Source organism: Pteropus alecto, unplaced genomic scaffold (genome assembly GCF_000325575.1).
Source record: "Pteropus alecto unplaced genomic scaffold, ASM32557v1 scaffold53, whole genome shotgun sequence".
Classification (NCBI taxonomy): Eukaryota; Metazoa; Chordata; class Mammalia; order Chiroptera; family Pteropodidae; genus Pteropus; species Pteropus alecto.
The window spans coordinates 2,140,019-2,165,647 of record NW_006434366.1 but is presented as its reverse complement, the minus strand read 5'-3'; the positions used below and the strand labels follow the sequence as shown (position 1 = coordinate 2,165,647).

The following is a 25,629-nucleotide window of genomic DNA, read 5'->3' as shown; positions in this document are numbered from 1 at the left end:
TCCCCACTGTATCTATTTGTTTTATTATGTTTCAGATTTTCTCAAATAAAAAAATTCATGATTTAAAAAAAAATTTTTTAGTTTTAATGGAAAATAAAATGTAATAAGCACTAATCTCTAAACTATTTAGGTCTCAGCTTTTCCACATTCGTTAATATATATTTGCCTATTTTATACTGGTAATCAAAGAATACACACCACTTTGTGTTCTGCTTTGGGTCACCTGTTATCTATAAATATTCCTTTGACACAATTCACATACTTGTCATTTTAATGGCTGGCTTCCAGTATATCAAAGAATGCTTGTCATTCCCTTGCTGCTGGGCATTTGGGCTATCTATTATTTTTCATTTGCATCTAGAGTGGCATAAGTATTTTAATACAAATTATTTTTATTTTCCATTTACTTATTTGTGGTACAATCCACTACAGCTGGGGAAATGAGCAAAAAGCTTTAATGTCCTGGAATTGGTGAACTTTTTCTTTAAAAGGCCAGGTAGTCAATAATAATACTTTAAGTTTTTTGGGCTATAAGGTCTCTGTTGCAACTCAACTTTGACATCGTAGCTCAAAAGCAGCCACACAGAAACAAATGAGTGAACAAGTGTAGCTGTTGTCCAGTAAAACTTTATTGACAAAAACAGGTGAAAACAATTTTGAAAAAGAAGAGAGTTGGAGGAGTCACACTTCCTAATTTTAAAACATACCACAAAGCTACAGTAATCAGCACTGCGTGGTACTGGCATAAAGACGGATATACAGACCAATGGAAAAGAACTGAGAGCCCAGAAATAAATCTTCACATATATGGTCAAATGATTTTCAAGAAGAGTACCAATACCATTTAATAGGAAACGTATAGTATTTTCAGCAAATGGTGTTGAGCGAACTGGATAGCCACACGCAGAAGAATGAAATTGGACCCTTACCTTATGCTATATACAAAAATTATCTCAAAATGGATTTTAATAAATTAACGGTAAAAATATTTTTTAAGAGTCAGGGATTCTCTCTATGTACAACCTAAATGTAAAACCTAAAACTATAAAACTCTCGCAAGCAAATATAGAGGAAAAGCTTCATGGCAATAATTTCTTGGATATAACACCAAAGGCACAGGCAATAAAAGAAAAAAAAGACAAGCTGGACTTCATGGAAATTTAAAAGTCATGTACATCAAAAGGTGCTATCAACAGAGTGAAGAGGCAACCCATGGAATGGTAGTAAATATTTGCAAATTATATATCTGATAAGGGATTAATACCTAGACTATATAGAGAATTCCTAAAACACAACAACAACAAAACTGACTCAAAATGGGCGAAGGATGTAAAGAGACATTTCTCCAAAGAAGATATACAAATGACCAATAAGCATATGAAAAGATGCTCAACACTACTAATCATTAGGGAAATATAAATCAAAACAACAATAAATACCACCTCACATCCATCAGGATGACTACTATCAAAAAAATAAAAAACAAGTGTTAGCAAGGATTGGAGAAACTGGAGCCTTTACGTGCTTCTGGTGGGAACATAAAGTGGTGCAGCTGCTGTGAGAGACAGTATGGCGGTTCCTCAAAACATTAAACACAGAATTCCCATACGGACCCAGCCACTCTACTTTTGGCTGTGAACGCAAAAGGACTGAAAGCAGAGTCTCGAAGAAATATTTATCCACCCATGTTGACAGCAGCATCATTCACAAAAGCTGAAACATGGAAGCATCCCAAGTATCCATCAACAGATGAAAGAATAAGCAAAACGTGATACATACATACAATGGGATTTTATTTAGCCTTAAAAAGGAAATTCTGACACACGATATGACATGGACAAATCTTGAGGATGTTAAGTAAAACAAGCCAGTCACAAAAAGATAAATACCGTATGATTCCACCTATATGAGGTACTTAGAGTAGTTAAAATCATAGTGACAGAAAGTAGAATGGTGGTTCCCAACGGCTGTGGGAAGCGGGGCCCGGGGAGTAATTGTTTAATGGGTAGAGTTTCAGTATGAGATGATGAAAAGGTTCTGATGATGGACAGTCGTGATGATCACACAACTTAATGTCACTGAACTGTACACTTAAAAATGGCTAAAATCGTAAATTTTATGTTATATATATTTTGCGCCCCCACACACACAGAGTTGGCTTAGTCATTATGCTAAGTTAAAGAAATCAGACTCAAGAGGCCACATATTGTATGATTCCATTTATAGAAATGCCCAGAACAGACAGAAAGGATAGCGGTTGCCAGGGGCTGGGGACAGGGTAAAGAGTGTCTGTCTGCTTGTAAGTGACAGCATTTCTTTCTGGGGTGAAGAAAATGTTCTGAAATTAGACAGTGGTGACGGTTGCACAACCTTATGAACATACCAAAAATCGCTGAAATTGTACACTTTAAAATGGTGAATTATATCTCAATAAGAAAATATTATGTATATATTTAAAGTTGGGTTGGCACTGCTGTTTCCAGCTAACATGGAACAGCTTGAAGCAAACCAATGCTTGCACCAAGAACAGCTAAAAATATGTTATCAAATTAAAACAACAACAACAACAAAACCTTTTGACGGCGCTGAACACCTGCTGAGACAACCAGAAGTTGAAGGAACAGGATTCCAGAGAAGGAGAAATCCGTAAGAGGCGAGCCAGCATTCTGCAGCCATTTCTTTCCAGCTCTTTTGCCAAGTCTGGGTGCTGGGGCAAGAAACTGAGAAGCTAAGTCACCCAAACAAAAGACTCTAACTAAAAGACAAAGAAACCAGAAGAGCTTTTGACAATTTTGTGGGGCTAAAAAGACAAAAATTGGAGACATGAGCCAAGATCTCGGTGAGAGAGAAAGGCAGAACTGAACCAAAGCTCAGCTCATTTTCTTCAAGTCACTTGCTTCATTCTGAAGCTGAATGAGAAAAGGAGGCTAAGAAGCTATATAGAAAACCACTGAAAAGCAGAGCGGATATTTCTATAATCTCAAGGTGCAGAGAAGACAAGAATTAGAATTTAGGACCCACCAGAGCATTTGGGCCCAGTGAACACCTTGGCTGGCTCTCAGTTAGAACCTGTGGGATGGCTCTACCCTAGAAGCAGGAGTGTGCCAGAAATAAATAAGGGCTTATAAACTATGATCCAACTTTCATTAATCTCTGTCCAACTGGATTAAGGTGATCAGCCCCACTGTATCTGCCTAGAAGAAAGAGAAACCCTCTCTAAAGATATCATCGATAGTCTCTACAATTTTTTTTATATACGATACCCAACATTCAATGAAAAATTACCAGGTATGCCAGGAGATAAGACCAAACGATCAAAAGCTAAGAGGAATAAACAAACAGAACCAGAATCACTGATGACTCAGATACTAAAAAAAGTAACTGATAAAAGTGTGCAAGAAAACAAAGAAAGAAATGGAGAGAACTAATGAAAAGATTGAGGATGTCACCAGGTAATCAGAATATTAAAAACAAACAAACAAACAAACAAATGAACAAACAAAAGGAAATTCTAAAAACAAAATATATAATACCTGGAATCAAGCAGCTCTGTGAAGTGCCAGGTTGGATAAATAAAAGAAAACCACCCCTGTGGAGATTATAGCAAAACTGCTGAAAACTAATAACAAACAGAAAATCATACAAGCCGTCATGGATGGAGAGAGCACGTTACCTTCAAAGGAGCAACAATTAGAATGGCAATGAATTTTTGGGACATGGCAGACACTAGAAGACAGCGGAAAAGCTTCTAAGTATTGAAAGAATATAACTAGCAAACTAGGATTTTTTACTAATATATCACTTGAAAATGAGGGCAAGATAAAGACATTTTCAGACAAAGAAAAACACAGAATTAAATTTGTTGCAAAGAAATGTACACAAAAATAAATACCAAAGGAAGTTCTTCAGACAGAAAATGATCTCAGATGTAAAACAGAAACGAAAGAATGACTGAAGAATGACAAAAAGGGCACATGTGGAAAATATGCATGAATATTGACTATAGAAAAACAACAACGTTTTATGGTATTTAAAATATGTAAAATTAAGATGCATAAAAACAGCAACATAAAAGGCAGGAAAGAAGTTAACAGATTTAAAGTGTTCTGAGGTCCTAATATAGTCAAGGAACTAATGAAAGCGATGATTTATATTAGACAAGAATACATACTGTAATTTAGAATAACCATTAAAAGTACAGTAAAAGATTACATAACTAACAAGCTAGTAGTGAGAAAATCAAATCATTTATTTAAAAAAAAAAAAAACTTGTTTAATCCAAAAGAGAAAAAGAACAAAGATGAGATAGAAAATAAATAGTAAGATAGTTAAGTTTTAACACTATATCAATAATTACATTAAATATAAATGGATTAAATGTTCCAATTAAAAGACTGGATAAAAACAAAATCCAACTCTCTGGTGCAAGCTAGTGACACAAATAAGAATAGCAAAAAAGTTGAAAGTTAAAGAATAAATACTAACAAGCACTCACCAAAAGCTGATGTATCAGGTGAACAAGACACTAGGGTAAGAGGCATTACCAGAAATAAACAGGGATGTTTTATAATGACAAAGGGGTTGACATACAAAGAAGATATAGAGATGCCAAATCGATATGCTCACAGTACCTTAGCTTCAAAATATATTAAAACTGACAAAGCTAAAAGGAGAAATATACAAATCTATGATCACAGTGAGAGACTAACTTACCTATTTCAATAACTAATAAGAGCCTGTGCTGGCTGGAAAATTACTGCTTGGCTATCGCCCATAGGAACATAGGCTATCGCCCATGGGAACATAACATTCTAACAATAAGCTTTCTGCTTCTGTACCCCAGCTTGCACAACCGGCCTGTGGGTTGACAGGTAGTAAATAGGAGAAAAATAGACCTTTGTGTTTAAGACAGAATGAGGAATGGGATTTAGGGCTTGAAAACTCTGTACCTCTACATTTCGGGGCTGCTTAATTTGGGGTCTGCATACCCCTGGCAGACCCAGCTGGCTGAATAAAGAACATGTTTCCTATAACTCACTGATTTCTGGTGGTCCGTGTGTCTTTTGGGGGCTGGCGGCTACAACAAGCCAATAGACAAAAAACCAGTCAGGCTATATAAGAGCTGAATGAAATAATTAATAAACCTAAATTAACTAACATATTTAGAACACTTCACTCGACAATGACAAAACATATATTCTTTTCAATAGCTCATGCACCATTTATCGAAACTGCCTGTATACAAGACCATAAGGCAAACCTGAACAAATTTTAAACAACTGAAACCATTCAGAATATGTATCTGACCACAGTAGAATTAAGCTAGAAATAAAAACAAAGATAACTAGAAAATTCTCAGCTGTATCTATACACTTCTGAATAATCCATACGCTTCTAAATGATCTGCAGTCCAAAAAAATCAATGGAAATTAGAATATAATTCTATAACATTATAGAAACTTGAAGAATGAACTTCCACTTCTGGCTGTGACAGAGTAACTGGTCCTGAGCTAGTCCTCTAAGGTGATTTTTTTTTAATGGTTGCAAATTCTTTGACACTTCTCCTAACAAGAGCTAAGGCCCTCTCCCCTCGAGTCTGAGTAGACTCATGATTGATTAACCCAAAAGACTAGAACAGAAGTGACATTATGGAATGCTGAGCCAACATCTAAAAAGTCTGACTACCCCGTGGCTGCTGTGCTGTATGGAGATCCAGGCCACATGGAGTGACTGCATGTGGGCACCCTAGTAGATAGCTGAGGTCCCCACCAACAACCGACATCAACTGTCATCCACGTGAGTCGATCTGGATGTCTAGACTACGCAAACCTTCAGATAACTGCAACTGCGTGAGACCCCAGGGAAAGGGGCCCAGCCACTGCCTTCCAGAATTCCTGACTCACGAAATCATGAGCAAATGCAATGACTGTTTAAGCTGGTACATTTTAGGATAATCTGCTATGTAGTAATAGAACTGGAACACTCTCCTCCTGTAAACAATGATAAAATTGGACAAAATATTTGAGGAAGGCACTTTCAGACAGTGCTTAACAGGCAAATGCTAAAAAAGGGGAAACTCATGAGATGAGCCCCGGATCATCCAGCACTCTGCCTGGGGACAACCTCCCACTATAGCATGAACAGCTGGAGTCCAAGAAATGCACCTCTAAGCTGAAAAGGCAGAGATCGGGGTTCAGGGCAGCTTAAGTGGCTGAAATTTTGGACAGAAAGGGAATTGTGCGAAGAAGTCCAGGTGAAGGACTCTATGAGTCTATGACTGCAGGCTTGGCTGTACATGGACGGAGTGAGATCTGTTACCAGCAAACAGCAGTTACTGGGTTGAGAGAAGAACAGAGGAACTAGGAGTTAGCAGTGCTTGGAGAAGAGCTGAGCCAGGGGAATCTGGGAGCTATAGACCGGCCGGGGTGGACCGTCTCATTAACATCTTATAACACCCCTACCATCCAGCTGAGACACAGAAAGGCTCTTCCTAGGAGTAAGAACCACCCTCTAGAGTAAGAACTAAACTGGATCCTCCCTAACAAAGTGTAAAACCAAACCATGACAAGCTCTGCAGGGAGACAGAATTTAAAGACTGAGTGCTGCCAGATTAGGTTTGGGAAATAGCTTGGGCTTTTCACAGACTGGTACTAAAAAAGCATAAAACCAAGGCTTTACGAGTTCGAGGTGATCAATTTGAAATTGAACTGTCTGTTAAAATTAGAATGAACACTCTTCAGGGGATGATAACAGATTTTTAAAAAAATATTTAATCAAAAATCACCAGATATGCAAAGAAACAGGAAAATGTGATCCACAGTCAAGATATTTCAATCAAGAGAAATCTAAATGGCCTAGATACCAGCCAGCCAGCCAAGTCCTTCCTGAATAGTTTACCCATAGTAACCAAGAGAAATAATAAAATAAGTGTTATTGTTTAAATCTGTAACTTTTAGGGAGATTTATGACACAATAATAGTAACCGAAACAGAAACTTGGTACCTGGGATGCTGCCACAATAGAAAACTAAACTGTGGCATTGTGTTTGGGATCAGGTGGTGAGTGGAAGCTGGAAGGGCCACAAGGAGACCGGCAATAATAAAAGTAGTAAAAGACCAAAGGGCCTCATGGAGATTATTGACAAGGCTAAAGGAAAATGTCATAGGAAGCTATGACACTGTGTCAGACACTAGCCACCCCATCACCTGCAGTAACATGGAAAACAGAGATCAAATCCAAGGCAGACCCATAAAATCCTTTGTTATGATCTCAGAAATATTTAAAGTAGTGCCTCATAGACCTTTTCAAACAGACAAAAGCCCCCTAAAGATCCTAAAGGGATGCCTAGCACATCTCCTCTGTTAAAAACAGAGCTCAGAAAAATCTTAAGAGTATTGTTCCAAAGCAGTGTCCTGGGAAGGTCAAGCAGAAAGATTATCTTGAAGAGATTTGTGGGCGTGGCTTTTATCTAACAAAGTGGATTTTATACTAATACACAAGTTTATAAAGGAACTGTATGAACCTGAACTGAGACAGATGGAGTACAAAAGGAAGAACAGGTTTGGACCTTCACACTTCTAGAAGCAGTCAGCAGGGTGAGATTCAGCTGTAATCCAGGCTACTTTTTGGAAATGGAAGAATTATTCATAGGGCAAAACTAAGAGCCCAGAGGACAAAGCCAAAAGCCCTGGGGAAATACTGAGTTCCCAGATTGTAATACTGAGTTCTAATCAAGGAACTGGCAAAAACGGGCTCAGCTACGGATTCCAGAATTGCTATGGATCAAGGACGGCTGTGTGCCTCTCATTCCCGTCTCTCCACCTTCTGAATGAGAATATCTATCTTATCCCTGTATCAACATCTTAAGTGGGTGGAGGGGCAGACAACTTGTCTCTTTAGTTCATAAAAAGTCTTCAGATAAGAGAAACTGTCCCTAGGGAGTGGCCACAATAGACTACACCTAAAAGTCACACAGACAGGTGGATTTGAGTTAGATGACAAGGTCTTGGACTTTGAGGTGATGTTATAATGGGATGAGCCTCTGCGGGAGTCTTGAGGAGAGAGGGCAACGTATTTTGCTTGTGGGAAGAACATGAATTACTGTGGCAAGAAGGTGGAGTGTAGCAGGCTGTTTTTCGAAAGATGAATGCAATATCTTCTATAGCATGTGCTTTTCTAAAGTATGACGTAGACATCTATTGAGAAATAGGTTCTAATTTCTTTCTCTTGATTCTAGACGGGCTTATGACTTGCTCATAACCAAAAGAATAAGACAGAAGCGACACCGTGTAACTTCTAAGGCTAGATCATAAAAGGCAATGTAGCTTCCGCCTCTGTTTGCTGTTTCAGCTGTGGCCGCTATCTGACTGAAATACAAGTTGGCAAGCTAAATCTAAAATTTTTATGAATATGCAAAGGTCCTAGAATAATCAAAAGAATTTTTAGAAAGAACAACAAAGTTGGAATTCCTGTACTACTTGATTCAAACTACAGTAATTATGGTTTTTTGCATAAGGATAGACATAGTGATTAATGGAACAGAATCCAGAATTAGACCACGCATTTATGGTCAATTGATTCTTTACAAATGTGCCAAAGTAATTCAATGAATAAAGATCATCTTTTCCACACATCTTGCAACAGACATCCATAGAGAAAAACAATGAAGCTCAACCCTTACCTCATTCCACATCATATACAAACAATAATCCAAAATGGATCAAAGACCTAAACATAAAAGCTTACACTATGAAACTTCTAGTAGAAAATATATGTGACTTTAGGGTAGACAAAGATTTCTTAAGCAGGACACAAAAAGCTCAAAGCATGAGAAAAAACTGATGAGTGTGCTTCAACAAAATTAAAAACTACTCTGCAAAAGGCATCCTTAAAAAAAGTCAAGTTAATCTTGTAGAAAACATCAGTAATACCTATGACTGATAAAAGACTTGTATTTAAAATATATTTAAAAAAAAAAAAACAACCTCTTAGAACTCAATAAAGAGCAAAAGAGGAAGAACAGATACTTCACAAAAAGAGATGTACAACTGGCCAATGAATACATGAAAAGAGGCTTGAAATCAGTAGGAAAATGCAAATTTAAACTATAAGCAGATACTGCTTAACACCCATTAGAAAGGCTAAAATTAATAAGACAGACCATACCAAGTGCTGGCAAAGATGTGAGGTGCCTGGTACTATTATGCATTGCTGGCAGGGGCATAAAGTGATCCAATCACTTTGGAAACACTTTGGTAGTTTCTTATAAAGTTAAACATACACCCACCATATGACCTAGCAACTCACTTCTTGGTATTTTATCCAAGAGAAATGAAAACAGCTCTAATTTAAAAATATGACATATCAACTTCACAGGAATGTTTCAGAGCAGCTTTATTCATAAGGTTAAACATCCATCAACAGGTGAATGGATAAACAAGTTGCATATTCATGCAACTGGAATACTACTCAACAATCAAAAAGGAAAAACCTGTGGACACATGCAACAACACAGATGAATCTCACAGACATGCTGAGCAAGAGGCCGAACACAAAAGAATGTGTATTGTATAATTCCATTGATATGGAATTCTAGGACAGGCAAAACTAATTTCTGATGACAAATCAGCTCAGTGGTTGCCTGGAAAACTGACTACAGAGGAGCATGAGAGAACCTTCTGAGAAAATGGATATTTCCTATATCTTGATTAGAATGGTGATCACAAGCGTGTAAACATCTGTGAATAGTCATCAACCTACACTCAGGCTAGAACAGACCCTCCCCCCAACCCGGGGCTCCCCGCTTTCCTTTACTGTCTACAGGTTCTTGTCAACATCTGAGGCTGTTAGTAATTCCCTTCAACCCTCACCATTTGTCTCTCCTAGAATGTAGCTTCTCAAGGCCAGAGGTTCTGTCCATCGTATTCGCCGCTGTATCTCTAAAGCCTCACAAAAATGTCTGCCACACAAGAGATGTTCAATGAATGTCTGCTGAACTTTTTAATGAGCTTGTTTTTATTAAAATTGCCACGAGAGGAAAATATACATGAATAAAAAATCCACTGAAGCGCATCAGATCTTATTCACTATGTTCATCTATTATCTGCAGGCACACAGTGACGTTCTCTGCGGATCAAGCCTTCCTTGATACTATAAATGCCATGGAAAGCCAATATACTTGCCAATAGGCCTAAAAAAGTTAAAATCTCATGCAGATCGAAATGTGATTCACCTTCAAAATAGCCACGGAAGCCAATTTGAGAAAAGAATTCTCACCATAGTTAATCCTTGGGAAGAAACAAATCTTCATAAAAAAGCATTAGTGGATTCTAAATTAAACACATCTTTAAAAACGAGATCTGGGAGCATGGTGCGATACCATTCTAACTCACGACTTCAGCTTCATGACCTAAGATGTGAGGAAAAGAAACGGCCAGCCTTCCTACTGAGCTTTCACGACTGCAAAACATTTTTTAAAGATACCAGGACTGCATAGTGTTTCTCATCCTCAGCACTACTGACATTTGGGGCCAGATAACGCATTACGGGGCTGTCCTGTGCATTGCAGGATCCAAAGCCTCTACCCGCTGGATTCTAGCAGCACTTTCCCAGTTAAACAAATAACCCGACAACCAAAAATATCTGCATACACTGCCAAATGTCCCCGTGAGGGCAAAATCACTGCCATGAGAACCACTGCTTTTAGTGCAATCAAGGCTAAAATAGTAAAGAAACAATCATTTGTAAACACAACTACATGTCTTTTCAGCCCATCTGAAACCGTAGCCCTGTGCTGCAGACAGATTTAATTTTGACTCTGCCTCACGATGAAGACTTTTAGCTAACTCTGCAACCACAAGCAAGAATTACTGAATTCTCAGCAAGCCAGCCATAAAGCAGGAACTTCTGAGAGAAAGGTATAAAGAAAACTCATGACTAAGGCTAATAATACCTTGAAGAATTCTAGTTAAGTTTCTAAGAAACATTTCAAAGTTACGAGAACATGTAAAGCAAATGCCTGGCTCTACTAAAATCTTACAGACAAGGTAACATCTAGAATAATTTTACAAAATCGAAAAAATTTAAATCCAAATTAAAGCCAAAGACACTGATGAGAACCACATTCCGATCTTTAAAATGTGCCTCTCCTACATCCTCTTACTTTTCACTCATGAAATAAATGACTATTAAACAATGGGAAAGATTGCTTAAATTGACTACATATTTTTCTGCAACAAAGAACACTATGAACAGTGTTAAGAAATAAGCCACAGACTAAATGTTATTTACAAAATAAATAAGGATGAGTATATCTAGAATAAAGAACAGTTACCAATATGAAAAACATCATCACCTCCAACAGCCCAAACTGACATCATTACTTCAGAAATCTGAGCTGATTCTTGAAGTATTCCCCCACTTTCTCTAATCATTCCACCAGCCATGAGAAAATTAGTGGATATTTTCTTAAGCAGGCTCTATGCCCAACGCAAAGGCTGCATCACAGACCCAGTTTGATCCCCCCATTCCTCCCATCCTCCAGAATTCAAGAAGCAACGCCACTCCCTGAGCCACCAGCACACGGTGAGGACAGGAAACCCCACTGCCCAGGGCGTAGAAGATGGAGAGAGCCAAGTGTCATCTGGAAACGACATGCGACCCAAGGCATCTGGTGACTGTGGCACCTGGGGACCCTAGGCCAGCTTCCTGGGGAAAGAGCCCTTCCTTGCAGACTCTGCCAAAGGCCTCAAGTGACAACATCAAACAGAAACATTAACATATTGCCATTTTACCTCCAGGGTCTCTTGTCTCTCTGGTAAAGATTTAATGGGTTAGCGATCTGAATGGAAAAACAGAGGTCATGAAATGTTCCTTGATTGTTTCCCAAAGTACAAGTGATCCTAACATGGGAGAAATAAAAATAGAATTAACGACTGGAGCAAATTATTCCTGGAAACGTCAGAATCACTAAAGGGCCAGTGCTTCCTCCACCTGCCAGTCAGCGCCACGGGGAATAAAGTAGCTCCGGCGGCAGCTGCTTGGCGTTACGCAGCCAGGGAGGTGGAGGGACTGGAGCGGCTTCAAGGGCCATGACGATCGATCGTGCTGGGTTCCCTGCTCCTCTTGGGGGCTCCAGCTGGCTGCCTCTCCGAGGGAGGCTAAAAAGCAATCTCCCAGCCATCTGCAGCGAGCCTGAGCTGAGAGTTACAGTGGCAAACAGGACCTCTGCACCCCCAAAGTGTAGATTTTAAAAGAACGAAGAGAATGAGCCATTTACACCATGGGGGATTATGGCCTTGCCCTCCAGAGCTCAGGAGGTGAAGCCTCACAATGCTGTTCCAGTCACACACATCCCCCCTCCTGGAAACCCACTTTAAATGGTGGCAGAGGCACAGACTAACATACAAAGCTTTGCATAACACGCAAACTCCACTGAGGGCCCATGGAAGGGTGTCCACAACAAGCAAGAAGCAGCCAGGAGGACAAAGAGAAACACCGACAGCTCATCTTACCTCTTTTATTTGAGAGAGGACTTGGGTGCACACACTAAGGTGATCATCCTCCAAATGTGTAACTGTTTTGTCTGTCTACTCTCTAAGAGGAGATGACAGTAAACTGGTCCTACAGACAAAGACACACTAGTAATGGGGCGGGAGGGATCAGCAGTGCTCTGTTTACTTTTCCATTCTACTGATGAACACTTCGAAGCTCCAAGCCACTGAGGCTCCAAGCCACAAAAAAACAAAGCCACGAAAATTCCCATAAGGATTCAGCAACTGAGAAAGGGCTGTGAACACAGATCGGGGTTTCACGAGCAGAGCCTCAGACTCGCAGCAGACATCACGCTGAGAATTAGAGAACACTGCAGCGCATCATTTTTTTCCACAAAACGCATTCACGTATAGCTGAAACATTTAAATGATCCCTTAAGACTCTGAATGTTAAGAATTTCTGATCTGAAAGCAGAGAACAAGGCAGGTTGAGAAGCAGACGCTAGGGAGTATAGGACTCAATTACCAGCTCCCACACTCCAGCTTAAAGAGAGCATCGTTTCATATGTCAGCTATCATTGAAAAATAAATTTTTTAAAAAAGAGCATCATTCAGAGTCATGCGATGGCAAAACAAACTATTGCATGCTGTAGAACTTCAACAAACGTCTCATTAGCTGAAACCTTAACCGTTAACTGTGAATGCAAAAGGCTGGGGCAGAAACTCTGGTCAGAGAAGACGGGTAAAGCCCTTTCTGACTGGCCATGGTGAAAATAAAACGAACCTTTTCCTTGGGGCCATAGAAAATTCAAAGGAAACAAGTGTATAACTGGGAGCGCGCCGCATCTTTGCTTCATGATAGATGAAAAGAAAGGAACGATTAAGAGTGGCGAGAACATAAATACCGTGGCCGATAAAGGGACTCTTCTAATAAATCCAATAAAGGGATTCTAATAAATCCGTGGCCAGGGGAGCCGATCACAAATCTCTTCATGGGCCGTCACGGTGGGCAGCTGCCCCGGGCCTGTGAAGGGTTATGTTACCTGAAGCCAGCCCTGTTCCTGCTCTGCTGGCCGTGGTTAACACCCTTTGTGACGACCTTGGAACAAACCACAGAGGCTGCCCACCTTGTGTGCCTCCACCTCCATGAAATCTTCCGTTCCCTTCTTCATTCCAAATACGCAAAAGAAACTACTAAACAGTCTTCGGAGTGCTGGAGATCTTGCTTTCTGCATGCCATCAGTTTGGCTCTGATAAACTCTTACAAAAATTTTTGGCAGGTTTAGATGTTTCTCACGGGGACAGTGCTACGGTCTCTAAGCTGGAGGAGACTTCGGCAGTGGCTGTCACAGGTAGCTCCACAGTGTAGCGCTTCTGAAGCCCCCTGCAATTCTTGCTCGCCTACAAGAGAAGAAAACCTCCTCTCCTTCTCGCCTCTCATGTTCAACCACAAGTTCCGTGGCTAAACAAAGAACCTAAACATCCCGCTCTAGCCCTCTCCACACCCGGCAACCTGGTCTGGATTCCTGCGCCAGCCTCCTGAAGGTCCCCCGCCTCCCTACTGCGCCCGCCAGCCCACACTGCCCGAAGAGAGCTTTCTGAATAGGGTCCTGTCACAGTCCTTACTCACTTTAAAACTTCCCCTTCTGTCCTTAGGATAAAATCTAAAATGCTTAAGGTCTTTTCTGACTGCTGGCCTCCGGCCACTGAGTTCCCCCCGCCCACCGCCCGGGGCTCCACGCTCTGAAGCCGGGAAAGCACAGGGCACTCAGGCGTCTCTGGGCCTCGCTGATGCTCATGCTGTGTCTCTCTCTGCATCTCTTCATCTAACAGTTGTGTGTTAGATTCTAAAGACTTAATTCTAACTCTTACTCTTTCGGGTCTCTGCTTAAAGGTTTTGGCCTCCAGAAAGCCTTCTCTACGTTTTTTTTTCCCCTCAGCAAGTGCCCAGCATTGCTAAGCTTCAGTGCCTGTCAATACAGCGGCAGAAAGAAAGGTGACAGCTGCTGCTGTCCCTCTCGGTATGCGGTCTGGGGGAACTTCATTCAAACCCCGCACATCCTGCTTCTGTATTCTACATTGGACCAAAGACCACTTGAAGACTTCAGAAGATGATTCAAAAAACACTTGAAGACCTTCCAGTCAGGAGGGTCGCTGGGTAACTCTGAAGTCAGGGCCAGCCCAGCACCAGGTCTGTGGTGAGCCCTGCTGGACAGGGACCCCGCCCCATCGCCAGTCATGCCCAAGGCCATCCAACAACAGCTGCTCCAATCACTCATTCTGCTCCCAGAAACACTGAGGACTAGCCCACTGGCATTGCTTATTATCATCCTCCTGCTAGATTTACTGCTGTGACAAATGTTAATTCATGCAGTCTTCAAAACAGCCCTATTAAGTAGATGATGCTATACTTACTCCCATTTTACAGATGAGGAAACCTGCCCCACGAAGCTGTAAGGAGTGAAAACAGGATTTGAACCCTGTCAGCCAGGTGCTTAGGTCCAGAGTTCATTCTCTCAGCCACCACACTGCAGGGTCTCCCCTCTACTCCTAGTTCCCAGAAAGTCATGTGGGAGAAAAACAGGGGTAAGGGACAGAGCCGCACATGCAGAGAGCTCTGTCTTGGTTTACAACAAACGGTACAACAAAAATGCAATGCAGAGTGCTCGGTCAATTAGATAAGAGTAGTAGGGGGAGAGGGCAAACTTGACCCCTGCCTCACACCGTACAAAAACAATCCAGGTGGATCAGGGACCTGAGTAAAGAGAAAACCTTAAAGCTTCTAGAAGATAACAGGAGAATAGCTTCGCAACCTTGGGGAAGTCAAAGATTTCTTTTAAAAAAGGCATAAAAAAGCACTGAACATAAAGGGGGGGATAACCTTGATTTCGTCAAAATCAAAACACCCATTCATGAAAAATACAATTTAAAAAAGAGCATAAAACTGCAAAAAATAATAATAATAATAATTAAGAAGATAAAAAAACAAGCAATATAGAAGAGAAAGGTGAGTGTGTGTATGTGTGCATCTGACAAAAGACTCATTCCCAGGTATAAAGGATTCCTATAAATCAATGAGAAATGGGTGGAAGAAAAGAAAAATGGTCAAAAAAATGTGTTCAGGCACTTTGCAAAAGTGAATAGTCATAAAAGCATATGGAAAAGGGCTCCATATCTTAAGTAATCTGGGCAATGCAAATTAAACCCACAATCAGAAGTTCCCACCCCACAGCTTACTAGAAAAGTGTTAAAAGTCCTACAAAGTCACAGGGGATAACTGAGTCGACATACGTGTTTTTCTGATGCAACTTTACAGAACAATCTTCTGCCCCAGCATTCCCAAACTCTCTGCCCTTCTGTCTCTAAGCCTGGCACACAGAAAAGAACGACAGAAACTGGTATCAACATGGGCACTACTTCATTTATAACAAGGAGGTCACTCCAAACTCTGATTTAGGTGATTCTGAAAAATCAGTCCAATAACAGATACCCACATTGTTTCAGCAAAGGGTGATACAACTTTCCGGCGAAGTGGAGAAGAAAGACAAGGCAAATATAGAACAGAAGGATCTGACTTGAATCTGTAATTTAAGGAATACTGCTGGTTATCTAAGTTAAGGACAAAATGCTGAAATGCAATCGAGAGCTATTAACACTGTCTTGACTGTGTGAGTGTATTCGGTCTCACGGCCCTCTTCTCTGCTTTGGTGGTTACTTTTAACTCTTAAAAACATACTCATCCTTCCCTGTCTTTATCCTTAACAAGAGAACAACAGGTTACAGACTTTTCATTTTGTGAAAGAGAATCTAAAGGTTCAGGGAGGACTGTCCAAGATCACAAAATTTTACGTGAAGATGGCCGAGGGTTCCCCCATCACAAGCTAACGTGCTGAAGCAAAGGTTTTCCAGGCCACAGTGGAGCTTGGCTTGAGCCAGGATGGCCTGGCTCAATTTCTCCTGTATCACCCATTTCTCCCATCCTACATGATCAATCTCATTGGCAAGAAGTTAAATGCATAAAACCTTTTAACTTTTAAAAAAGCCTTTCCTAGATCTCAAATAACCCTTCATTTACTGCCACTTTTTTATGTTTCTTTGTACAGCAAAACTCCTCAAAAGAGTGGTGTCTATGCGTGGGGTCTCCAGTTCCTCTCTCCCTGTTCTGGTTTGAGCCCAGCACTGCCTTGAAGGGCTTATCAAGGCCGCCTACACACGGCTAAATCCAACGGTCAGTTCTCAGTCTCCACACTGCAGCGCTATTGGTGGCCTTTCACACAGCTCCCTGCTTGAAATGATTTCTTAAATTTGGCTTCCACAGCTTGGGTCTTCATCTACCTCAGTGGCCATTTCTGTTCAGTTTTCTTTCCTAGATCATCCTCATCCCGTCCCCACCTCTAAGTGCCTAGTGCTTAGTTGCTCAGATCACTTCTAACTTTTCTTACTCTTTGGATGATCTCATCCTGACCTGATACAGAGATGTAGCCCACGTTTTTCTCTACAACATAGAGTTCGCCCCTGAACTTCAACTCAATACTAACCTAACTGCCTCCTGAACATCTCAATTTAGAGGCATAAGACATGTTAAACTTGTTTCCAAAACCAAACTCCTGTCTGCCCCCAATCTGTGTCTCGCCCCATATCTTCCCAAATTCAGAAAATGGCATCTTCAAGCTGCTCGGTCCAAAAACCTTGGAATCCACCCTTCTCTCTTTCTCTCACACAATCTACACCCATTTCATCAACAAACTTATGGGCTCTATCTTCACACACAGCCAGAATCCAACTACTTCTTACCACCACCACCACCATTACCATCGCCCCCCGCACCAAGCCACCACCACCGCCTGACTGGTCTCCCTGTTGCTGCCCTCATCTCCCTTACAGCCTGTCCCCTGCACATCAGCCAGGGTGACCCTTTGAAACCTAAGTTAGATCTGTCTCTCCAGTGGCTCCTATCTCACAGAACAAGGCCCCACGCGGACTGACGCCATGGCTTCTCTTCTACGCCCTCACCCTGGTACGCTCCGTTTCAGCTCCCCTGGCTCCTGGCTGTTCCTCTCCCACACCAAGAAAGCTCTTGCCTTTGGATCTTTGTTCTTCCTCCCCTACCTGCCTAGAATACTCTGCCCCCGTACAGCCACAAGGTGAAGCCCCCTTATTTCCTTCATAGCTCAACTCAAAAGCTACCTAATCAAGTGAGCTCTTTCTTGACCATTTTACATAAAACAGCATTACCCACATTCATACTTTACCCAGACCCCCTTTCTTCATAGCCCTAACACCTTCCGATATGCTCCTTATGTATTACTTGTTATGTCTCTGTCTGCTAGAATGAAAATCCCATGAGACGTTTTTATTCCCTGCTAAATTCCCAATGTCCATGACAATGCCTAGCAAAGCACAGGTGCTCAGTAAGTACTGAATGGATGCGCCCCCATCCCCTGCTGCTCTCACGCACCGTGTTGCTCTCTCCTGATGCCCCTGCTCTTTGAGACCTGCCACTCTTTCAGGCATTGATACTAACTGGGCTACACAACTTTTTAAGCAACTTTGACTCCTAACAGACTCTTTTAGGTACCTTTCTAAAGAGAATTTGATTTCAACTAATGCATTTAACAAAAAGTCTACTCTGATACTCTTAGAGGTAGATGGTGGTCTGTGAGCTAAGGAATAGTCACTTGGATTTACAGATAGATGGATAATCTTATTCACTGAATGTTAATGGTTCGTCTAAAAGGAGGTCTCAGCAAAACGTTGCCAGGTTCTATTCTCAGCTCTATACAGTTCCATTTCCCCCCATGACTTGGATAGCCATTAGCGATGACAGAATTCAATACTAAAGCTAAATAAAAACACATGCCATACAAAGGCTTGTACACAAATGTTCACAGTGTCTTTATTTGTGATAGAAAGAAAAGGACTCCATCCTCCCCCCAAAAATGGGAAATGGATAAAGAAATTGGGGTATATTCATACAATAGAATTCTACTCAGCAATGAAAAGGAATGGACTGACTACTGACACACACACGCATGAATCTTAAAATAATCATGCTGAGTGAAGAAGCCAGATCCCCAGAAAGAGAATGAATATACTATGTGGTTCCATTTATACAAAAATTTTAGAAAATATAAACTAACAATAATGACAGAAAGCAAATTAATGGTTCCCTAGGGGCAGGGATAGAGGGCAGGGAGGGAAGGCAGGATCTTCAAAAGGGCATGAGAAAACTTTCAGGAGCGTTAATATGTTCATTATCTTGATTTTTATGATCATTTCAGGGATATGTAAATAGCATATAACTAAACCTAAATAAAGCTGAAAAATATGAAAATAAAGAAAAAACTCCAGGTAACTTTTGAACTGCATAGTATTCTGATGATACAGCCTCAGTGGGATACATTAAAAGAAAAAAAAACTGCAAAAAAATCTTGAACTTTGCTTAGATTTATGGTTTGTAGTGAAACTATCTGAAACTATTTTGAGTGTATTGCAGGACACAGCAAATGAGTAAATGCACTGATGTTGCTGGTTCTCACTGCGGGAGAAGAGAGATACAGATATGGAATGGAAGAAAGATTTTAAAAAGTTATTATGAACACATGGTTTTTAAAATAAATGTATTTCCTAGCTCTACCCAACAAAAGAGCCTACCCCAGCAGTAGTGAGCACGTGTACAGCCCAGATCTTGGTTTCTAAATACCATTCCCCACTAAAAGAAACTAGGTTTCCTTGGAGAAAAGGCCAATTCCTGGATTGCAACAGAAAAAATACAAGCTAGCCCTGGAACACACTGTTGCGTCAGAAAGAAAAGGAAATGCTCACAAACTATAGGGGTCATGTCAGAGGAACACAGAAATCAGCGGGAAGGGGCTCCCACTAAGCCAGATCTGGGACAATGTGAGCATCAGAATGGACGGGATGGATTCTGTCACATTTAATTTTTTAATAAAGAATCCAAGACTCTACTGATACATACATAGAAAAAGTAAAGTAAGGAGAGAAAGATCATTTTTACCAAAACAATACAAATAAAATGTAGACAGACTACAGAATCGGAAAAAAATACACCATTTTGCAGCCACCATATTAATAACTAATTCAGGCAAGAATTATAAATGGAAGCTGAAAGCAGTGGGTGAAAGGTTGGGGACTCAGGATATTTCCATAGTTTTAGGTTCACAGCAAAACTGAGAGGAAGGTACAGAGATTTTCCCATAAATCCTCTGCACGACACACGTACAGCCTCCCGCATTATCAATATTCCCCACCAGAGTAGTACATGTTATGACTGATGAACTTACACTGACATCATCATCATCCCAAGTTCACGGTTACATCACAGTCCACTCCAGGTGTTGTGCATCTATGGCTTTAGACAAACGTGTAATGGCATCTCCACCTTTATAGTATCACTCAAAGCAGTTTTGCTTTCTAAAAGTCCTCTGTGGTCTACCAATTCTTCCTTCCTTCGCCCTAAACACTTGGCAACCTCTAATCTTTTTAACTTTTACATTTTAAAAATAAAAGATTTAGAAAAGTAAAAATAAATCAAATGCCATGGAATTACAAAATAATTCTGATTTTTAAGCATTTTAAATGGCACATATAAAAGGACATATAATAGGATTAGTTTTGTAAAAATATATGTTTGCATAGAAAAAAGACTGAAAAAATACAACAAAACATCAGCACTCTTGCTAACTGGCTGCTGGAATTATGGGTGATTTTTGAGTGCTTTATAATCTTCCGTATTTTTCCAAATTTACTTAATAAGCACAGTTACTCATAACCAGAAAGTTATTGTTAAATAGTAAAGTTGATAAGTAATCTGGCATTAAAGATTTGGAAATATTATCTAAACTCCAGATAAACTCTTCAAAGAAGGATCTAGGATATCAGACAATCGTAGGGTTCATTAACATTTATTTAAAACTATTCTTAGAAGAGGAAGAAATCTAGGCTCAAAATAGGGATATCTAATGTGACAGAAAGTCCACAATGAATGGTGAAAACCATAACTCCCCATCAACCTAGGCTGCCTTGTGAAGGGCCCTGGGGGCTTCCACGGGTGGGAGAAAACATTGGCGGGGTTCCCAGGGGATTGCTGAAGCTACTCTTCCCAGGTGCAAATCTCTGTGAAACAAAAACCACCCACCCTGACCTTGGTTAAAACCTCTGGAAGCTCCCTACACTTCTTCAGCTTCCAGCTGCACAGAGAGCAAGACTTTGCTGTGGGCTGCTGCTATTTACTGATGTGTCCAGAACTCACAGTGAGTCTGAAATAGCACTTGTTAAAACCCAAGCAAATAAATCCTGGTTTCCAGGTATATCTCAAACCCCCGCCACTGGACCTACAGGCTTATTAGGCCCTGTCTATCTCATCACAGACCACTCTGCCCTTTGCTCTCTGCGCTCCAGCCATTGTGGCCTCTACCTTCCTGATTCTTAAACAAGCAAATTTGTTCCCACCCCCAGGGCCTTTGCCCTGGCCCTCTGCCTTTACCTCTGATTCTTTATATCCCAAGCAAAGAGGACAAGTAGAATGGGGTCAGAGAAAGAGCAAAAAGCAAAGTCCCTGTAGGAAAGTCAGAGACCCAAGGGTAGAGAAAGAGACCAGCTTTCCTCACCCAGTGGTCCAAGGTGAAGGGGGCCAGCCTGAGGCCAAAGCTGACATCAATGAGGCTTTCTGTTAACAAGATACCTGTGAAGCAGGTTCCAGAAGGGACTAAGCATGCCACATATCTACCTGCAATTCCAGGATCCTAGTATCCTGATGTTCCATGTAAAATAGACAATAATAATAATAATAATAATAATAATAATAATAATAATGAAAATCTGTATGTTCCAAAAAGATGTGCCCATCAACTGGGCTGTGCCCAGATCTTGGTTAACTTAAACCAGAGCTTCTCAAACTTTTCCACTGCGTCTTAAACGCCCAGCAAGAGACTAGACCTGAAGCAGAGCTAGAAGAAAATATTGAGCCAGAAAAACTATTGCATAAGGAAAACCAGTTCCAGAGGCACCAGGTTTTGAGTCTCTGCTTCTAATAATGACAGACCCCAAAGGTGCTGACACCCAACTTTTCCCATCATTCCAAAAGAACAGAGAAAGCCCAGCATCGACATCAAGAGGAAAGAAAAACAGGGAAACGGAAAACCGGAATTTCTCACATGTTACAAAGAGAATGTACTACTTCATCCAACTTTGTTGGAAGACAAAGTCATGGTGCTCTTCCCCAGCAGCCAAGGTCTCCCTGTTCTGTCACCACCAGTTCTCCAATATCCTATGAGTCAACATTCAAAGGTCAAGGGGGAGAAGACGCCCCAATTTAATGTAGCTAAGCTAAAAATATCTTTAACTCTCCCATCCACTCCCTATCCTATTCTTCCCACCTCTGTAAAGGTTTCATCATCCTCCCACGCTTTACTATTTTGTCTTCGACTTGTCCCACATATCCAATAAGTCACCAAGTCCTGTAAATTCCACTATGACAAACCTGACTATTTACTCTTCCTTCACAGGTCAACTGATCCAAACAGTTCAAATCCTCGTTAACCCTTCTCATAAAGTTCTACCACAGACCTACGTGGTCTTCCGTGTCTACAGGCCATCTCTCTGCACACGGCTAGAATAACATTCCTAAAATCAAAGGCCTAGTGAATGCTCCCAATCAAATCTTCCACTGATTCCATGCTGCCTATAAAACAAATTCTAAACTCCTCCATGTGACCACAGGCCATCAGTCCAGTCTCACTCTGGCCGTCCGCCTAACATGTCCAGTTCTGTACCAAATAAGACAGCCCCTCCTTCTCTAGCCTATGCCATACTTTCCCTTGTCCTTTGCCTTTATTCACACTAATACTTCTAACTTTCTGCTCATCTCTGCTCAACAATATCACAATCACCCACCTTCCTCAGAATACAAACTAAGAAAGAAAGCAGACACATCACAGGAGAGGAAATTATGTGAATCTGTGGTCTCAGAAGCAGCATGGGTTTAGTAAAAGGAGCATGTAGCCTTGGAAACCAACGGCCCAGCTTTGCCACTTTGAGCTGCTCACCTCTCTGACCTCAGTGTCCACATCTGTAAAATGTGTCTGCCCTGCTACCTACCATGCAGGATCATCAAGACCGTGAAGCAGGAGAAAGTATGTCAAAATGCTCGTGAGGAGATGGAACTAGTACTTGGATGGAAATTTATAGTTTTCAATGCTTACATTAGGAGGGAAAAAGCCTGAAACAGGCTACACACATTCTTAAGAAGTTTAAAAGTCATGCAAAATAAACCCAAAAGAAGAAAGAATATTGTAAAGTAGAAATTACAAAGAAAACAAACACAAGAGATCACCAAAGAGAAAAGACAGTTCTTTGAAAAAGTTAATGAGACTGTTCAGATCTTTCTATAAACTATGACGAAGCAATACAAAAGTAAGCTATTGTTATCCATAGGGATGAAACTTCAAATAAAAAGGGCTGAAGTAACAGTTTCCTTTTTGAAAGGGTTTCTCAGCCTCAGCACTACTGTCGTTTGGGGCGAGATCACTGGCTGTAGGAGGGGCTGTCCTATGCAACGCAGGATGCTCAGCAGCATCCCTGGTCTCTACCCGCAGGGGCCAGCAGCATCCCTCTCCCACTCACTAGGCGTCGTGACAAGCAAAAATGTCTTCAGACACTGTAAACTGTCCCCTGGGGGGCAAAAGCATGCCAGGTTGAGAACTTCTGCTCCAAGAAAACAAAAGAACTCCTTCGCACTGTATCTGCTAAGACTAGATTATTCACAGCTATTCCTAATTCTAGAAGAGCTGGCTGCTCTGCCTGTTAGGACTGTGGGATGACCAGCAAGCCGAGGCAGCAAGGGCACGATGGAAGAAACAGGCAGGTTTTGGATGTTTCAGCAAAATTGCACAGAGTGGTCAAGATGAGTGGCCAGAAAAGCTGCGAGAGCTAAACCAGTGGCAGCTGCCGCAAGTAACAGCAAGAATCACTTTTATTTGGGGGCAGGCGTGTTGTATACCTGTAACGCTCCCGTGAAACATAGAAATGGCCCTTGAATCAAATTCCAAGAAGTCAGACACGCTAGAGAGAGAAGGAGACAGTACCTATGGAACATTTTTAATCACTCTGAACTTTCTAAGCAATGAAAATAAATCATTTCAAATTTTTAAAAAATAATTTCATCTGAGAATTGTATATTCTTTTTAAAGTGCTCCAATTGCATAGCTACACTATTCTGAGACAAATCACAATTAAATTCTTGCCACTTCTAAATAAATGATAGTAACGTCCCCATGAGCACATCATATAATTTTTGAATAATTAAGAATCTGACAAGGAGAAAAGATTCCAAGAAACCAAGAGGGAAGACAGTGTATAAATATATCCTTTATACTCACCAGCAGTGCCTAAAATCCAGTCTAAACCTGACAAGAGTTCTAGGGATATCTGGAAATGTACTTCTGAGAACCCAAACGATAAAAAGCAAAAAGTGATGCAGATACCTGGGGAATCTAACACGACCTTCGGAACGACGAGAGCCAAGCAAGAGTCTGCTGGTGCACCCTCACAGCCCTATCTCCCACTATTCCAACTCATTCTCCTTTATAGGAAGGAACTACAGAACCAGCTGGGGGTGGGGAGGGGAGACTCCAACTGCATAAGCTAGCAGTGGACAGCAGCAAATGATGCTGTCGCGAAAAAAAAAAAAGTCAAACGGTAATTTCCTTGCCAGAGATGAAGTGAAAATGGGGCAGAGGCTTGTAGGTAGTATAAATGAGGGAAAACTGATCCCTAAGCCATATGGCAGCTGTCGGGGGAATGAGAGCTGAAGATAGGAACACCATGCTCTGGAACCTGGAGAATGGCAGGAGCGCGTGGTCCTGGGCTCTTCACACCCGAGTGGTGATGACCTGACGGGATGCCCCACTCCACTAGGGTGGTCTCTTACAAAGAGACACGCTTCATTCCTCAGTCAACGGGAAGCTCGCAAACAACTAAAGCCCATGCCACGAAAGACTGGAATCGGTTAAGAAGCCCTGTGCCAGCCAGATGACCTAACATTAGACTGAAGATGAAAAGAAAAAGTCCGATGCTACCTCATCGAGTTGGGGGCGGGGGAAGGGGTGAGCCGGGCAAACTGAAGAGGAGTCCAGAGGGGGCCCACCCCCTATGGACGCGCGGCGCCCCCCAGCGGGAAGGGGCTGGGAGGCAAAGCAGCACACAGGGGCTGCCATCGATCGGTTCTCCTGATGGGAGGTGTGAACCGATGGGAGGTATGAACCGATCTGAGAATCTCTCCGCGGGCGACCCCTCCTGTCCACACGAACGGAACTGAGTGTCACTCCAGGGAACTCTGGGCCTACCTGTAGCCACCTCGTGGGTCCATGACTCCCAGACCACAAAGTGTGACCACAAGGACTCTGCCACTGACTCCTCCACGACTTGGGCAAGTATGCTCCACTCTCAAACCTCTGGACCCGAATCTGCACGTCTGTCAGAAACGAGTTAAATAAATGCTAACGGTCCTTCCAGCATTCAGTGAGGCTTATGTGGAGCAACAGGCCGTTTCCTGAGGAGGAGCGGATGAGCTCACTGCGGCTGTTTCCAGTCTCTGTCTTCTCGCCACCTAAGAAATCAACTGGAAACACCACACGCTCCCAGCAAAACTTCCACGAGAAGCAAAGACGAGGCAACCTGTCCCTCACTGGAGCCACTCACCATCCAGCAGGTCTTCCTCGTCATCCCTGCCGTGCTCCTCCACTGCCACCTCCTCCTCCTCCTCCTCCTCTTCCGCATCCTCCAGCTCCACGTCCGGGTCCAGGTCTGGATCGCTCCCTGAGGCGGATTCGTCTGACATGGCTCCCAGAGGTCCTCAGTGGGCATTACCGACTCATGGTCCGCTGCAGGGGTCCTGGGCGAGAGACCAGAGGCACCAGAATCATCAAGGGCTTCACTTAGGGGCAGGACTCTTTCAGAGAGGAAATGGCCTGGAGCTTTTCCAGGCAGGGCGAGCTAACCTCGCCCGAATTTCGGCCTTCCCCACGAGGGCACTGGCCCTGAGGTGTGTGCTGGTGACTCTGCCCCGCTCAAGCTTCCCTTAGCTGCTTAGACAACAGCTTTAAGTGAACAAATGAAC

The 25,629-nt window shown here is 41.8% G+C and overlaps 1 protein-coding gene across 2 annotated transcripts in view; it reads right to left on the bottom strand.

The window, feature by feature from the left end:
• RAD54L2 (RAD54 like 2) overlaps window positions 1-25,404 on the bottom strand; it is a 54,163-nt gene extending 28,759 nt beyond the window's left edge. For both annotated transcript variants that reach the window (XM_025044839.1, XM_025044840.1), the window contains exon 1: window positions 25,212-25,404. In XM_025044839.1, the coding sequence (XP_024900607.1) occupies window positions 25,212-25,350 (139 nt within the window). In that variant the 5' untranslated portion in view covers window positions 25,351-25,404. The remainder of the gene's footprint in view (window positions 1-25,211) is intronic.
• Window positions 25,405-25,629: the final 225 nt, after the last annotated feature.